This window comes from Camelina sativa, chromosome 14 (assembly GCF_030686135.1).
Source record: "Camelina sativa cultivar CO46 ecotype springtype chromosome 14, ASM3068613v1".
Lineage (NCBI taxonomy): Eukaryota > Viridiplantae > Streptophyta > Magnoliopsida > Brassicales > Brassicaceae > Camelina > Camelina sativa.
In genome coordinates this window covers 11,654,106-11,670,002 of record NC_141893.1, presented here as the reverse complement: position 1 = coordinate 11,670,002, position 15,897 = coordinate 11,654,106, and the positions used below count along the sequence as shown (strand labels likewise).

Genomic DNA, 15,897 nt, shown 5'->3' with positions numbered 1-15,897 from the left:
AGTTTATGTTTTCTTTTGGGCATTTAATTGGGTGTGACTCGGTCCGCATACACACACGACGACTTTACGTTGACTTCTATCGTAACAACACGCGTGTCGTATAGATCAACGGTTAGGATGATTGATATCTTCCGTGAATCTAAATTAAGTAATACTACTGCCTTTTATTATAATCATACAGAGATAAAAGGATGGGTTAATGATGTTTATTTATTTAAATGTACTTTTATGATACTGTGCGACATAATTTGGTGGACTTTCTCACTTTCCAGAGAATGTATTAACTTATATTTTAATCCAAAATATTTAACAATATTACATTATTTTATTTTCACATCATTTGAGGCTTATGAGGTTTGATGAGCGCTATAGAATGATTTATTAGAAGATTTCCGATATAATTATTATCAATTATTATATATAAATATTTATATGTTTGTATCTATTTAGTTTAGGAAATCTCTTTCATATATGAATGTTATGCAAACCCTAATCATTATTCTCATCTCATGAGACTAAATATACCATTTTTTAGTACTACCCTGCTAACATATTATTGTGAAAACGATTGTGTATATAACACGACAAACTGATAAAATATACCAATACAACTTATATAAGAATTGGATTCCTAATTATATTATGATTTTGAAGGGAGTTAATTGTATTTTAGTCCAAAACAAAGAAATATTAGAGGTAATTGTAGATAACATATACAGCCAAATTATATAAGAATGAATTTATACTTAGAATTATCTCTATATAATAGAGTTAATTTTGTACAAGAATTGGACTCATACTTGTTAGTTTTCCCCTATTGACACAATACACTTGGAGACGATTTTTAAATGTAATTACATGTGATTGTGAACATTGTTTTTGGTATATTTTTAGTAGGAAAATTCTTGTTTTTGTTCAGCGGTTCTTGATATTAATTCACAATTGTGGATTCTAAATCATTAATCATTTTTAATATATATATTTTAATTAGTTGTATATCATAGTTGTTTGTCTATAATTTAATCTATAACAGTCAAATCAATAAATTTGGAGGCTTTTTGGATGCAACTAAGGCAGCTTGTCAGTCAGTGCAAACATCCTAGTGAAGCTTATGGCAATCGATGCTGTTCGGTTGCTCAGGCTGTTCGGACTGCTCAGGCTGATAATGATATAGACAATGGGGATCATTTGTATTTTTTTTTTTTTTTTTTTGAATTGGAAAATGTTATCCAATAACAGCCCCTAAGCTTCACTTGGAGATAAATACATTGTTTATTATATTATGCATCTTTATTCTAGATCTTAATTTTTAAATTGGATGAATGATTTGTAAATTCATATAGAATTGTAAAATTATAAAAATTATAAAAATTAAAATACATGAATTTTGAAATAACATGTTTTGTCTTTGGATTTGAATCTTTCTATTTTTCACTTTTAAATCCATTCAAATTCATTTAAAACAAAATGTGGATTTTGAAATCCAAAATCAAATAATTAAACGAATAACATTAGATTTTAACAAGTATTTATAAATCATAGAACCAATAACTCGTAATTTTGATAAACGTTTAAAAATCAATGATTGAATTACACATGATTTTTTGATTGGATTTTCAAATCCATTAAAATCATAAAATCAATCCGCTAGTATCCTGCAGGCCTTATCCTCAACATTCTCTCTCATAAAAGTTTCAACAATCAAAACAATAGCCAAAGTAGTTCCAACCTTTCTGAATGTCCATATTTAGAGTGATTTTTACTGTGATAAACCACTTCACCCAGAAACTGCAGCGTTGGGGAGGGATCTTGAGGCGTTGGTATCATAGATTCCACAAAGATAGAATGATTAGAATAACATTTCCTTTTGCCTGAATTTGCAGTTTCTCTACTAGCCAATATTTTCTTTAGAGAATGATTAGATGGAAATTTAATCAAATCCACTTATCCTAAAAGTGGAATCATGTATCAAGTACAAAACAATACAATTTTTTTTTTCAAAAACGAACCAATGTAAGTACCGGCTCTTGCTTTTTGTGTACTTGGCACCAATCGTGTCTCACGGCATAGTAGAGAAACTGCAATTCAGGCCCAAACCTTTACCAATGTCAAAGGAATCGAACCATTAATATAAATGGGGAGATAACATCAGAGCTAACATCAAAGGAATCATAGATATATGACTTATTTAAAAGACGCATTTTAAGAGATTGCACATGACATAGAGTATCGAAAAAACAAAGAACAATCTGTCAATATCCAAACACAAACTTAAACAAGAATTATTTAAAAGAAATATTTGAAACAACATCTCCCTACCAATCTCTCTCGCTCTCACACAAGGACAGAGTAAGGTTGTCTCCTGCTTCCACATTGTAATGTGCAAGTGACCTGTTGTCATCCTCTAACACCCCGGCTTTTCCAGTTAACTTCAACCTCCTGTGTGATGGAATTTGGATCGCCGCAGCTATCTTCTCCTTCAAACTCGCCACATTTTGCGATAATGACTGCAGTGTGATGTCAAAGGCATTGGAAACAGAAACCTTGATTGGAGCTGAACCCTGAAAAATGTACAAGTCATAATTGATTAGATAAAACAAAAACAACAACAACAATAACAACTCAGACAAAGACATATCTAGTAAGAGCCCGAAGAAAACATCACCGGGTGTTGAGCAAGATCAAACTGGTCTTTCGGAACAAGGGTGGCTGGTTCATCAAACGTGTGTGTCTGTGTCTTTGGCTCAGGTTCATCATCATCATGCTCCATGTTAGCAAAATCTTTCTCAAGAGAAGCATGCCAATTAACCAATGACATCACCCCTCCTTCCTGCCATCGGTACGCCTGGAGAGAATTCATCTGAAGAAGAAGGAAAAAACCATCCTGAACGGCTGCTGCATAAGCGTCACTCTTGCTCATCTTTTCTTGCAAATCTTTAGGGGGCGCAAATACTATGGAATACTCGAGAACAAACCGAAAGAAACGTGGGAAGTAGCGATTATCTTGATTGGTAAACTCAAACCCAGCTCTTTTTCTCAAAGGCAGCCAAAAACGGTTACCATACCAAGCTGCTAACTGCGCTGTGAGCTTCATAGTCTCAAACTCCTTGCGCTTCATCCCTTTAGGAAGTCTGACTTCCAGGAGTTCAGGCAGATAAACTTTACCATCATCAAGATTAGCTCTATAGTATTCGGTAAGAGGCTCAAGTACAACAACTTTCTTCTCCTGATGATTAGCTCCGACATCTTCTTCTTTTTTTTCTTTTTTGTTTGTTTTTTTTGGATCAATGTGAAGAACGCATCTTCTTCTTCTTCTTCTTCTTGTTTCTGAGAAAGGTATTCAGCGAGCTTTTGCTTGTAATATCCGTGTAAGGGATCTTCTGAGCTCTTCAGAAAGTTGAGGTTGAGGCTTTCATCATGGAGTTTAACGTTAATGATAGACTTCTCCTTCTCAGACCCGCCGTGTTCCGCTACAAAACGTGCCGTCGTCTCCACGAATGTTTTCATATCTGGAGGTGGTGGATAGTCTTTCCTATCTAGAGGTGGCAGGTTTTGCATTTCTGGAGGTACTGGAAAGCTTATCATATCTGGAAGTTGGGCTACAAGGTTTTGCATATCTGGAAGTTGGGCTACAAGGTTTTGCATATCTGGAAGTGGTGGAAGGTTTTGCATATCCTTACTAGACATTTTGTTTTTTCTACCACCACAGATGAAATTAAAAACAAAAACAAATCAGATTCTTCGTTTTTCACATAAATAATTACTGGTTCCACAACAAACTATAAAAATCTACCGGAAACACACACAAAAATTCACGAATATTGTCCATGGAATAAACAAAGAAATCGATGGATTCCTACCTCAGCCGGGAAGAAACAACCCTGCCCTGTGCGTCGTCGTGAAGAAGCGGTGAAAGATGGCTAGGTTAACAAAATGATGATATGCCACACAATTTATTATGAATTACATTAATAATTAATTATCCAAAAAATCAAACATAATATTTTCATCATTATCTCCTCCACATCTTTTTCTCTGATTTCAACAGATTGATTGGTTTGAGACCAAAAAGGTCGGGATCAAATTCAATTTCCCAAACGTAGAAACATCTTATAATAATAACTTGTCACTTTTTTTTGTTTGTGTTTCTTACATTTGATATTTCTTCTCAACGATACAAGCACAAGTTGCTAAAAGAAACCCTACAGCTTCCTTACAGAAACTGATGAAACCTTAGACTTGCTTGTTGATGGTGTTTTAGACAATGCTGAAGCTTTGAAACCTCCTCTCAATAGACTCGACGCTGATGCTGCGCTTATCTTCCTTCTCTTTGCTTCTAACTCCATTCTTTTCTTGCTCGATGATGACATCGAGTAAGATGACTCCGGAAATATGGAAGATGCATGGATTAGTGCTCGTTTGTCCTTTCGGTTCTTGTCAAACTTGGTTTTGAATTTCACGTTTGATGCAGCTTTAATATCTTCTTCACTCTTTGGAAGAAGTCTTATCCCTAGGCCTATCTTCCTTGAGGCAGCCTCTTCTTCTGCTACACGTTTTCTGTGTCCCTGGCAAATGAGAACAACGATAGAAAGGAGGAATCGAAGATCGGACTGCAAGCAGAGCAAAACTAGTAAAACTAACCCTAAGTTGTGCACGTAGAGCTCTGTTTATGGAGTAATCATCAGCATGTCTTGCATCAGACACTCGCTGGAGACGGACCAAAAGCGGTTCTGCTGCTTTCTTCTTCTGCAAATCTACTTCTTGGTGCTCTAGACGATAAAACGGGTTTGCAAGCTTTCCCTTCTCTGCACAAATACATCAAAGCATGTCAAGAATAGTCGGCCAGAACAAATAACAAGGAAAAGCTATTGAGAGGCCTATAGAGATTCCAAATGCAAACTTGTAGTGGAAATGGAAACCAACCTTCCTCAGCAGTGAGCTCCATGATTTCTGCATCTTCTACATCATACTCCTCGACCTTCTTCTGGGCACCACTAGTGATTACATACTCGCAATTCTGAGGATCAGTCTGAATGACTATCTCATGTTTGCAGCATGGTGATTTCATTGCAAAGCTCCATATCTAACCATGATAAGATATAAACCTCAGCCATAATTGTGCAATCAAAGGTTTTTCCGGACAGGAGTAGAAACAGATTTCTAAAGTGTCATATTTAAGTGATCATCAAGATAAGAAAGACTCTCAATCATACCTTTGTAGAATAATAGTTCCCAACTTGCTTCTTTTCTGCATTAAATCTAACACCCTTGCCAATCATAGAATTGCAGCCACCACACCATATATTATAAGGCATCTCGAACCTGAACACAAAATAAAAGCACGTATGAAAAATTTAACCAAAGTGAAAGTACCATCCTGCCAATTCAACAAAAACAAAGCTTCTGATCGATCAACAGAAATTACACAAGGTAGAAAACTTTAACATCCAACCATGCCAATACACTGACAACAACTCAAGCCTAATACACACTTTTTCCTATTTTTGAACACCATAATAGTTTGATGCTAATACTTTTGTTTAACCTCATCTCTCAATTCACGAATCACAGAAGCAATCAAATGAACAACTAGAGTGAATCCAGCCAAAAGTAAGTAGCATCTCCCTCCCTCCCAATGTTACAAATTGGGAACTAAGGCAGTAACTGCAATGAGCTAAAAAAAAATAGAATTTGATTATATATATTTACCTAATGACCAAAATCCCCTCGCCTATCTTCTTTGCTCTCTCTCTGAGAGGATGCTGTCCTTGAAACTTGTTCAAGGAACCTTGATCTGGAGTCCATTCCGGTGGATAGTAAAAGTTATCCGCCCTTGCAGCTGATAGAGTCGACTGCAACACCAACAAAAAAAAGGGAAACAAATTGAAAAGAGTTAACACATGAAACTGAAAACAATGAAAATACACCAAACCAGATAGGAGGTATATATAATACAGATTACAGAACGCAAACAATTGATTCGATTAGACAAATCATACAGAAAAAAAATTGTAAATTACCGACGAACCATATGCTAATCAATTGAAAAAAGGAGAAAAATTACTCAGAAGAACCCCCTTGTGAACAAAAAACCTAGAACCACCAAATACCCTAAAATCTCAAAAGAGATTCATACTAATCGCAGCCAAAATCAATCTTAAACACTTAGAGCTACGGGGATCCATTAAAACGAGCAAACACAGTTTATCCCTAATTTTACAACCCTCGAGAAGCAGAAGATAATAAATTAGCATATCCCCCAATTGACTTATAGAGCAAATTAATTGACTCAACGATGAACTGAGCAAACGATATAAGACGTACCATCTTGTTTCAATCTAGATCAAATCGATCTTCGTAATCTCCTCTTCCTTCTCCTCCTCCTCTGTGATGTTCAATCGCAAACAAAACTATTGGTGAAAACTTGGTAAATTCACAGGTAACGAATCTTCTTCTACCTCAGCTAAAACGCTGCCGTATTTGATATATATTTTCCAACGCGGTCGCGGATTTATATATAACACACGTGGTTGCACAAAAAAAATATATATATATATATATAACACACGTATGCTAATTCTTTTTTGCTTATGGTCAATGTCGGTAATTTTTTTTTTTTAAATAACAAATTGTTAATTATATAATTTAATCTAAATTTGGACACTAGTGAAGAATTTTAATTTATTTAGACGTGAAATAAAAGCAGCTTGAAAACGCGAAGGGCGTTTAAAATTAATCCGATGAGTAGAACGCAAACGTGAATTGTGTGTGTGTCGATGTGTCAGTTCCGATATTGCAACGCCTTTTATTACAAGCGGCTCTAGTTCGTTGAGCTCTCCGGCGAAAATCTGATCTTTTTGAATTTACCAAAACCAAAAAAAAAAAATGGTGTCTTTGGTAGCCTCTTCTCTTACATGCTCAAGCCTTACTCTGAATCTTCTTCCTCTTATGCGGACGGAATCACTTGTTTCACCCTCCAGGAAGCGTCGATCAGCTTATGTGGTGGTGGCGGCAACATCTTCCAGAGATGATAACGATACCAAATTCGTCACCTTTCTCGGAAAAGGCGGCTCCGGCAAGACCACCGCCGCTGTTTTCGCCGCTCAGGTATCTATGTATGAAACAAGAAGGCATTTTTATGATTTCTTTCTCATTGCATTTCATCGATTTTGACGAAAGTACTGAAATTTCCTCGGCATTGAATTCTGAATCCTATAATGTTTAGAATTTAGTGTTGTTGTATTTGATCTAATCTCTCTGCTTAGATTTTTTTGATGTTTTTGCTGTCTGTAGAATTTTGAATATGTGTTGTTGTTTTGTTTGCTAACTAATTTTTTTGAGGGGGAATGGTTTTGCTCATAGCATTACGCATTGGCTGGATTGAGTACATGTTTAGTGGTACAAAATCAAGACCCTTCTGCTGATTTCCTCCTTGGAACCAAGATTGGGAATACTCCTACTTTGATCAACGACAATCTCTCTGTCATTAGGCTTGAAACCACAAAAGTGCGTCCCTTTTTCCATCTTCTTTCGTATGCTTTATGTCTGGTTCAGGGTTTGAAGTTACTTAAACGACGATTCTTTGAAACACTGCAGATGCTTCTAGAACCTCTTAAACAGCTGAAGCAAGCAGACGCTCGACTTAATATGACCCAAGGGGTTCTTGAAGGGGTAGGTATGTGACAAAAACTTCGTATCTACGAGTTTCCATAGAAAAAGATATTTAAGGGTTTGAGTGTTTATTATTTTTTGGCGATTGATGTGTAGTAGGTGGTTGGTGAAGAGCTTGGAGTGCTTCCAGGGATGGATTCAATCTTTTCAATGCTTGAACTCGAGAGGCTTGTTGGTTTCTTTAGGCAAGCAACCCGGAAGAACCACAAGGGGAAGACTTTTGACGTTGTGATTTACGATGGCATTAGCACTGAGGAAACTCTTCGGATGATTGGTCTAAGCAGTAAAACAAGGTCTCTTTTATGTTTTGCTTTTCTTTCTTTTTTTGGCTTCTCTCTCTGCTTATTTCCCTTCTTCTTGTAGCCCTTAAGGAAGTTTTCTTTTTTGCAGATTGTATGTGAAATATCTGAGAAGTTTGGCCGAGAAGACAGATTTGGGGAGGCTAACAAGTCCTTCCATTATGAGATTTGTTGATGAATCAATGAACGTAAGCGGCAATAAGTCCCCTTTCGATGGTATGACAACTCCTGCCATGTGGGATACTTTGGAACGTTTCTTGGAGGTGATCTATAATCCCATAACTCAGTGTCTTCCACTAATTTTGTTCCTAAATCACATATAGATTTTTGCAAACTGTAGACTGGCGCTTCTGCTTGGAGAGATCCAGAGAGATTCAGGAGTTTTCTTGTAATGGACCCAAACAATCCTATGTCTGTTAAAGCTGCATTACGATATTGGGGTTGTGCAGTACAAGCAGGATCCCATGCTTCTGGGGCGTTTGCTGTTTCTTCTTCTCATCTGACAAGCAAAACCCCAAAAGAAGATTTTGTGCCTCTACCCTTTGCTTCTGCATCGGTTCCATTTACTATAAATGGGTTTGATTGGGACAAAATACTGCTGGACCAAGCGAATGCGAGTATCCGGGAACTTCTTTCTAAAACAGTAAGGAATGGAAGCAGCTTGACAACAACAGTAACGTTTGATGCAGCAAAGAAATTGGTGACTCTTTTCATGCCAGGGTTTGAGAAATCGGAGATCAAACTGTACCAGGTAAAAAGCTTTCTCATCTCCCTCAGACTCTCTCACCCACATTTGTAAAGCTATCTCCATTTCTTCTACCTCTTCTGTACTGGCATAATGTGATTGCCTTCTGTTTTACATATGGAAATAAGAAGTGAGAATGATTTTTGGTTTTCTTGCTGAATTTGCAGTACAGAGGAGGTTCTGAGCTCTTAATAGAAGCCGGGGACCAAAGACGGGTGATTAATTTACCGTCTCAGATTCAAGGAAAGGTTGGAGGAGCCAAGTTTTTGGACAGAAGTCTAATCATCACAATGCGGTAATACATTTTAGAAGAACTAATTTGTTCTTTTTTGTACACCAAAGATGTGTAGTTTATCCCCAGATCCAATACAAACAAAGTAATGAAAGAAAGAAAACTCAAGAAGACAAACATTTGGGACGATCTTGAGATGAATAAACAAGTTTCTCATTACTGGAATGACTCTGATACTTTGGCAAAACAGCAGCAGTTATAACAATGCAACTGAGTAGAGCCAAGCCAATCCCTAGACCGTTGACAGTCATTGATTCAGAACCGCGTCTGGGGACGTTCCTCTTGGTCTGAAGGAACGTCAGTTTCTCAAGCAGTCCGGTCTCTGCGGTTGCAATGGCTAGACCGTATGTATAGAGTCCGAAGAAGACGTGCCATGGAAGAAACGTGGTTCTTGTTGTTCGTACTTCTCCTCTATGCCAGAAGCTCATGAACCCAGTCACCCACTGCAACACAACGAAATTATTAAATCTTCAAAACTGGTCTCACTCAAGAGTTAAAGTCGTATGTGCTGATAACTTAACGCCTCAGTTTCACATTTTTTTAAGAAACTGACAATTAATAAACACCGGAACTTCAGCAATAAACTATGTAGGACATAATTAATAAGAGCATAGGTTGAAGTGACAGTGATGACTGGTTCTTCAATCTGCTCAATAATTAATAATTCGTTTTAATAGTCTTTTAGGGGAATCTTGTCAGCTTTAGCTTCCGTAACAAATCAGAAACTAATCCCAAGTGGCTATACAATTCTTCCTTTGTCAATTCTTTGCATTATTGATGGCAAACATTTCAAAAAAAGAGAAAGAAATTATAATGACAGCAACGTGTAATCCGACCTTTTAAAACAGATAATAGTACGTTTTAAAGACTTGGAAAGCATCTACTTCTTTTTCGATGATGCATTAAAAATTCATGTCAGATGCTTAATATTATATATCTATAGAATAAAATGAAAATATAATATTGGTAGGTGGAAATAGAAAAAGACGAACCTGGGCAGCGAAGAGAGAAACAGAGAGTAAGCCCATCCAAGAATGGAGACTGTAGAAATTGGCAAATACTCCACGTTGGTAATGGAACTTTGTCCAAATCCCAAACACAGCAGAGGCCAATGCCACTCCTTGTAGCCATAGATGTACTGCTTTCTTCGTTTTCCTTGAACCAGGTAACCATTTGTGTATCAGAATCGCTGCAGATCACAAAACCCCCAGATTCTTGATAAACATATTCAAGAAAGACAAGAGGATGAAATCTTCATCAAAAGAGAATCAAGAGGGATGATCATCACTACCTTCTCCACTTACAAGAATGAAGCCAATCACCATCAGCAGAGGATGGAGAGTCTACATGAGTATAATAAACTTGATTAGAAATATTTGAGATCCAATTGATATCAAGGAGAGCAAGGAGTGTGATTTGATTACAGAGTAGCCGAAGTCTTGACTAGGGAGGAAGAGAGCCCAGTACAGAACCGAAACTGCGATTACTAAACCGGAGACTCTCGCAAACAAAACCAGTGATAGTCTTGAAGAACCCACACTTCCCATTCTAATTATCTCTCTTCAAAGTTAAGTAGTAGTAGTAGTAGTACACAGTAGAGCACAGTCTCTCAGACTCCGAGAGTTGCCGACAAGAAGATGTTTTGAGAAACAAAAAAAAAGACATTTATGGTTCCCTTCCGTATAAGGACCTCTCTCTCTCTCTTTAAACGACCCAGGTGATTTAACATTTAAGGCTGCTAGTACTGTGCTCATAGTCAAAATGTTGACTTTTTAAGTTCAGGGTAACCCACCATGCTTGAACACTTATACAATAATCAAGAAGCTATTGAAATTAAAAAATAAACATTTCACAGCACCAAACGGGAAGTCTACAAAAGTGCAAAATAACATTGATCGAATATAAGAAGAAAGACGCTATTACCAAGTCTTAAAACAAAGATCCGAAATCAAATTGATACACTCGAAAACCACACAAGGGGGTTTAACAGAAACATTACACAAGACTCATGGTTTTTTTTGTTTTATTGCCACACATACCGAAAGCACGAGCTCCCACTGGGTTTCTTGAGTCTTTAGAACCCTTTATAGCAGAGCTTTTTAGGAAGTACGATTTGATACGCCTCTCCCCTGGCCACGCCCACCATATCCATAGCCACCGCCGCCACCACCACGGCCACCGTAACCGCCATAACCACGGCCACCATAACCGCCCCGTGAATAACCGTTTCGACCATAACCACCACGCCCTCCTCGACCTCCTCTGAATCTCGCGAACTCACCAAATGTCTGGAATCATTACCAACACCGTTTGTTAGTCAATCAGTTTCTCTCAAGATACTGGAAAATTAAGTATCACCAGAAACGAGAGGGGACTATTTCCAGTATGCTATTCGACTGTGGAAATATATAGATCGTACCTCAGTATCTAGTTTTCTTTGCTCTGAGAACCTAGGCCTTGCATTTTGGGACTCTCGGTCAATGTTGTTTGATGAGAGGCTATCGAAAAAGTCGTCTTTGTTGTAAACAGGCTACATCAATTAACAATGTGTATGAGACCAGAGAAAGGGAACATAATGGCTTTACTTGATTGGCTTATATGTCTACTTCACTTACTTTGACATCGATCTTAGGCAGCTCAGCCTCATCTACAATCGGGGAATCATCATCTTCATCACCATCAAGGGTAGAACTCTTCCCAAGATGACCCCATACTTCATCCTTGTTGAACTTTTCATTCATCGCGGTGAAATCAAAATCTTCAGTGAACTTCATTACCTGGTGTGATCTCTGCCAACAAGGAAAATTATTAGCATACATGGCTATAGTTCATAATATATTTTTAACTAGTAGATCTTTTCCTCGGTAGAAACAAACAAATGCCTCGTCACATTATACAAATCAGTGAGAAGAATATTACCCCTGCTCCTCTTCCTCTTCCTCTTCCACGTCCCCTGTAACCATTATGAGTTGGGAAAGAATGCCCGTTTGGCTGAGGAAAAACAACAGCAAATCAGTTAAAACTGTTATCACCAAGAAGACTTTATAGGTTGACGTGTACGGTAAAATCTACTACACCAAGGAGACATAGTATGGAAAAATAAAATGAGCATTACTACAGGTTCAATTAGATAACAGTTAAACGTTATTCCAGCTATCTCAGACATTAGCAAATGTAAGATCATATCATGATATATCTATTAAGATTTGGCAATATATATAAAACCTTCTGAGTTGGCCTCGCAGAGGAAGGCAATGGCAGTATTGGAGGTTGGGCTTCGGATGTAACTGGAACAGATTGTTCCAACCCAGCTGATGATGATACTTGAACCACCTCAACATCTTTATCTGCATTTGTAGAGGGTGGGGACAAAGAGACTGCAGAGGATCCAGACTGCAGCAGTTGGCCAGGAGTAACCAACAAAGGTTTTGGCTTATCTTGGCTATTGGAACTAGAAACTCCAGCAGCAGGAGCAGATGTTAATGGTGTTGCCTGCGGCTGAGAAATTGGACCAGTAACTACACTAGACTTGTTAGGCAATGAAAGGCCAGGACTTGCTTCTGTGGCTCTAGTGGTTGATAAAGAAAAGGGAAGCACAGTAGTATCCTGCGGTAGGGTAGGAGGCGCAGTAATAGGAGCTTTGTTCGAGAGTAACGGAGGTGCCATCTCTGAAGCTAGTGAAGGAGATGGTGCTGATTGCAGTGTAGATTGCAGGCTTGACGACAGCGTCACAGGTGGTAGAGCAGGGAAAGGCAATGAACTAGGTGCTAGAATTTGAGAACTAGTACTAAAAGGAAATAATGACGAGGGTGGTTCTGGCAAGCTCGAACCCTGCATATTTGATGGACCAGTAGGTGGAGGGGTATTAAAGTTAGGATATTGCAGGGGTTGCTGCAGAGAATTGGGCATTGGCAGCCCATGAGGGGGTCGAATCAGAGACTGTTGATGCAATTGGGGAAGGCCACTGGGAGGTGGGGTGTAGAATCCTTGCCAATACATTGGCGGTTGTGGCGATGCTCCCCATGAAGCAAGATTTCCACTAGGCTGATACAAAGGCATTGTGTTTTGAAATCCCATCCCGTGTTGTCCAGGTTGTCCATTATGAGAACTAATGTCAGGCAGTGACCCACTCGCGGTAGAAGGCAAGCTACCAGATGTTGGAATCGGGCCAGGGAAGTGAGACTGCAAAAGAATGAAGAGTGGAGAATGAGGACGAATCAAATCAATTGACTGTAAAATCACAGAAAATAATATCCTACAACATTTCTAACATTCACCTGAATTATAGCAGGGTCATTATTTATAGTAGGTGGAGGAGGCTGAACTGGTGGAGAAGCTTTGACTTGCAAATCCTGCCAACAGCAACAAGAACAATTAGAGTCCAAAGTGTGGAGGCTGACGACACTAATAAACTGATTACATAAAAGCATTAGCATAATCCTGCTAGGGATACCTTGATATCAGTTCCACGGAACAATATGTACTCATAAACTTTTTCACTTGGAGGAACTTGCGGACCATCTTTTTTCCTTCCTTCAGTTCCAAATGATCGAACTACACACAGAAGAAATTTTCAGGGATCAGAACATATCAATCTCACCAAAAGCTACCCCATCAGCCACTTTAAGGCATCGCAATTACAATTCAATAGCTTGGATAGAAGACATGAACACTTCTTTTACATGAATTACAAGCACAAGAACAACATCTATTTCAAATCGAGCTAAAACAGTTCAAGATTGGAGCAAAATTTCACGAGACTAACCAAACAAAAAAAAAACAATTGAGTTCCTACCAAATCAGAAAGAGAACACACCACCGGAATCAGACTACCCATCTAATTAAATTATCCAACAACGGAGAAGTGGAAAACGAAATCGTACCGTTTTGAAGTCCGATACTAGATTCATCTGTATTAATATTGTAAAGGATCCCTTCGTATCTGATCTCGCTCTTAGACGTCAAACTAATCAAGCTCCCGACGTAAGAATCCGCACCGGGGCTCGATTTCGCACCCGTATTCTCAGCCGCCATATCCGATCTATGTCTCTCTTCGCCGAAGAAATCACAGACAAAGAGAGAGATTCACGAGAGAAAAAAATACTACAAGTCAAGAGACGACAAACACACACACTCAAGGTTCTTTGGATCCCCTTCTTCTTCTTCTTCTTCTTCTTCTTCTTCTTCAACAGAGAGAGAGAGAAAAAAAGCTACAGAAGAAACGATTAGGGTTTACTCTAATTTGGGGAGATCGAGCATCTCTCTTTTTTATTATCCATTCCCGTAAAAAGCCCAATTCAGAGAAAACATTAAAATATACCTATCTGACCATATTAGCCTGGTGTAGCTCCATTGACTTTTATTTAACCACTAATATTAGTCTGCCACGTGTACACGTGCACGACCTCTTTCGTAATTTCACCTGAATGGTGTGTTTTAGGCAAACAAAACCACGAGCGAGCCATGAGCCACTCCAATTGCTCGGCTCGTGTTCGCGACTCTGATTACATAATTAACCCTGTGCCTTTGGAACATTTGCACTCGTGACCTCACGAAACCATGAAAACACATAAATTGGAATGAGGAGACTCTTTGGATTTGGCAATCTATGGGCTTTTGAGGTATGATGCCATTTTTGTGGTTGTTTTCTTTATGAAGCATGTGTTGAACACTTTTTATGCTTCTTTTGTTGTTACATAATAATTGGTTTTCTCCTGTTTTGGATTTTCCGGGAAACAAGTTATCTTCCACATCACAAACAATAGGGGAAACTCTCAGTGTGTTTCCTGATACGGGTCCTCTTATGTTTCTTATGTTGCTTGATTTTCTAGGGTCTCTATCTAGTAAAAAAATCTTGTTTCAAAATTATGGCTTTAAACTCTAACAGTATTTGTAACAAGGACATTTGGATGATAAAAGTGTGATTGTGACTTGCTGTAAGAAATGTATATGTGACTTTGTGAGTCTAAGTTAGCTGAAGCAAATGCTTTGGTTGGTGGTGTTATTGATGTATGGAAATTATGCACTCATAGATGAAGTGCATTTTGGTGATAATATAAAGAGATTTAAGTAGGAGATGAAATTAAAGAGAGGTGGAAACTTGTTCGTTTGTTCTGAGAGAGGATACATAACATGTGGTTTGAAGTCTCTTTAATTTAAAGTTTTAAACCAATAGGTTATATCTCTCTTGGTTATATTTATTTACCTTTTTAACTTAATCTCTCGAACCCGCAATCAAATGTCAAACTTCGGTAATGTCCTTTTTGGTATAAATAAAATCTCGATTTATTTGTGAAAGCCTAGAATGAGCCAAAGTCAACGTTTGAATGCGAGTTTGGATAAAAAGATTACCACTATGTTGCCATAATGGTAATAAATTCACAAAGTGGGTTTCTAATTGCTAAACAATATAGAGAACTCCTAGCATATCATAGGGGGTTGTTACCATTGCGTTTTCCACAAATGGAACTTCTTGTCATACCACCAATCCTAAAGTAAGATTGCCAAAAAGACCAAAATAATATTATTAATCGAATATACATAGAAAAGGAAGTATACATAGAAGAGTATCACATAAGTGTACATAGAAAAGGAAGACGATCACATCATGAACGAACAGTGAAAAATGCAAAACTTGCAAAAATGCACCAGCAATAGTTTGTAGAGATAGATAACAAAACGGGCTAGAAATAATGCAGTAAATTACTTAAAACATTTTCGATTAGTTCAAACAAGATTCTCTGCTATCTTAGGAACCTACTTATTCGCTTCATTTTTTTCACTGTCAATGGTAATCTTTTTTGTTTCCAGCTAGCCTAATTTGCATTCACACTTTCACTTGTGTTCATCCTCCGTACTTTCAACTAACAATGTCAAGGTAAAGAAGGATG

General features: G+C 37.9%; 5 protein-coding genes across 8 annotated transcripts; 1 reads left to right on the top strand and 4 right to left on the bottom strand.

Annotated features, from left to right (window-relative positions):
• Positions 1-2,184: 2,184 nt before the first annotated feature.
• Positions 2,185-3,950, bottom strand: LOC104741254 (uncharacterized). Of its 2 annotated transcripts, none has more exons than XM_087484519.1 (3): positions 3,861-3,950; positions 2,666-3,647; positions 2,185-2,561 (listed from the first exon to the last, which is right to left on the bottom strand). In XM_087484519.1, the coding sequence occupies exons 2-3, from the start codon at positions 3,116-3,118 to the stop codon at positions 2,316-2,318; spliced, it is 699 nt and encodes a 232-aa protein (XP_087340645.1). In that variant the 5' UTR covers positions 3,119-3,647; positions 3,861-3,950; the 3' UTR covers positions 2,185-2,315. The 2 variants fall into 2 exon arrangements, with proteins under 2 accessions (XP_087340645.1, XP_087340646.1); XM_087484520.1 differs by having other exon boundaries at positions 2,666-3,629; positions 3,861-3,941.
• Positions 3,951-4,089: 139 nt separating this feature from the next.
• On the bottom strand, positions 4,090-6,528 carry LOC104756944 (uncharacterized). The gene is made up of 6 exons (XM_087484518.1): positions 6,325-6,528; positions 5,710-5,852; positions 5,214-5,322; positions 4,924-5,083; positions 4,642-4,805; positions 4,090-4,565 (listed from the first exon to the last, which is right to left on the bottom strand). The coding sequence occupies exons 1-6, from the start codon at positions 6,325-6,327 to the stop codon at positions 4,203-4,205; spliced, it is 942 nt and encodes a 313-aa protein (XP_087340644.1). The 5' UTR covers positions 6,328-6,528; the 3' UTR covers positions 4,090-4,202.
• A 183-nt stretch (positions 6,529-6,711) lies between these two features.
• LOC104741257 (ATPase GET3D, chloroplastic) lies at positions 6,712-9,166 on the top strand. Of its 3 annotated transcripts, none has more exons than XM_010462061.3 (7): positions 6,712-7,107; positions 7,363-7,506; positions 7,597-7,671; positions 7,771-7,964; positions 8,062-8,233; positions 8,311-8,721; positions 8,883-9,166. In XM_010462061.3, the coding sequence occupies exons 1-7, from the start codon at positions 6,886-6,888 to the stop codon at positions 9,012-9,014; spliced, it is 1,350 nt and encodes a 449-aa protein (XP_010460363.2). In that variant the 5' UTR covers positions 6,712-6,885; the 3' UTR covers positions 9,015-9,166. The 3 variants fall into 3 exon arrangements, with proteins under 3 accessions (XP_010460363.2, XP_087340642.1, XP_087340641.1); XM_087484516.1 differs by having other exon boundaries at positions 6,729-7,107; positions 7,597-7,675; positions 7,768-7,964; XM_087484515.1 differs by having other exon boundaries at positions 6,743-7,107; positions 7,597-7,675.
• On the bottom strand, positions 8,979-10,750 carry LOC104741258 (putative transmembrane ascorbate ferrireductase 4). Its single transcript, XM_087484517.1, has 4 exons — positions 10,432-10,750; positions 10,299-10,350; positions 10,000-10,196; positions 8,979-9,450 (listed from the first exon to the last, which is right to left on the bottom strand). Exons 1-4 carry the CDS (start codon positions 10,552-10,554, stop codon positions 9,112-9,114), a joined length of 711 nt encoding a protein of 236 aa, XP_087340643.1. The 5' UTR covers positions 10,555-10,750; the 3' UTR covers positions 8,979-9,111.
• An 84-nt stretch (positions 10,751-10,834) lies between these two features.
• On the bottom strand, positions 10,835-14,684 carry LOC104741259 (protein decapping 5). The gene is made up of 8 exons (XM_010462066.3): positions 13,891-14,684; positions 13,461-13,561; positions 13,285-13,359; positions 12,233-13,189; positions 11,927-11,998; positions 11,623-11,796; positions 11,427-11,537; positions 10,835-11,295 (listed from the first exon to the last, which is right to left on the bottom strand). Exons 1-8 carry the CDS (start codon positions 14,039-14,041, stop codon positions 11,107-11,109), a joined length of 1,830 nt encoding a protein of 609 aa, XP_010460368.2. The 5' UTR covers positions 14,042-14,684; the 3' UTR covers positions 10,835-11,106.
• Positions 14,685-15,897: the final 1,213 nt, after the last annotated feature.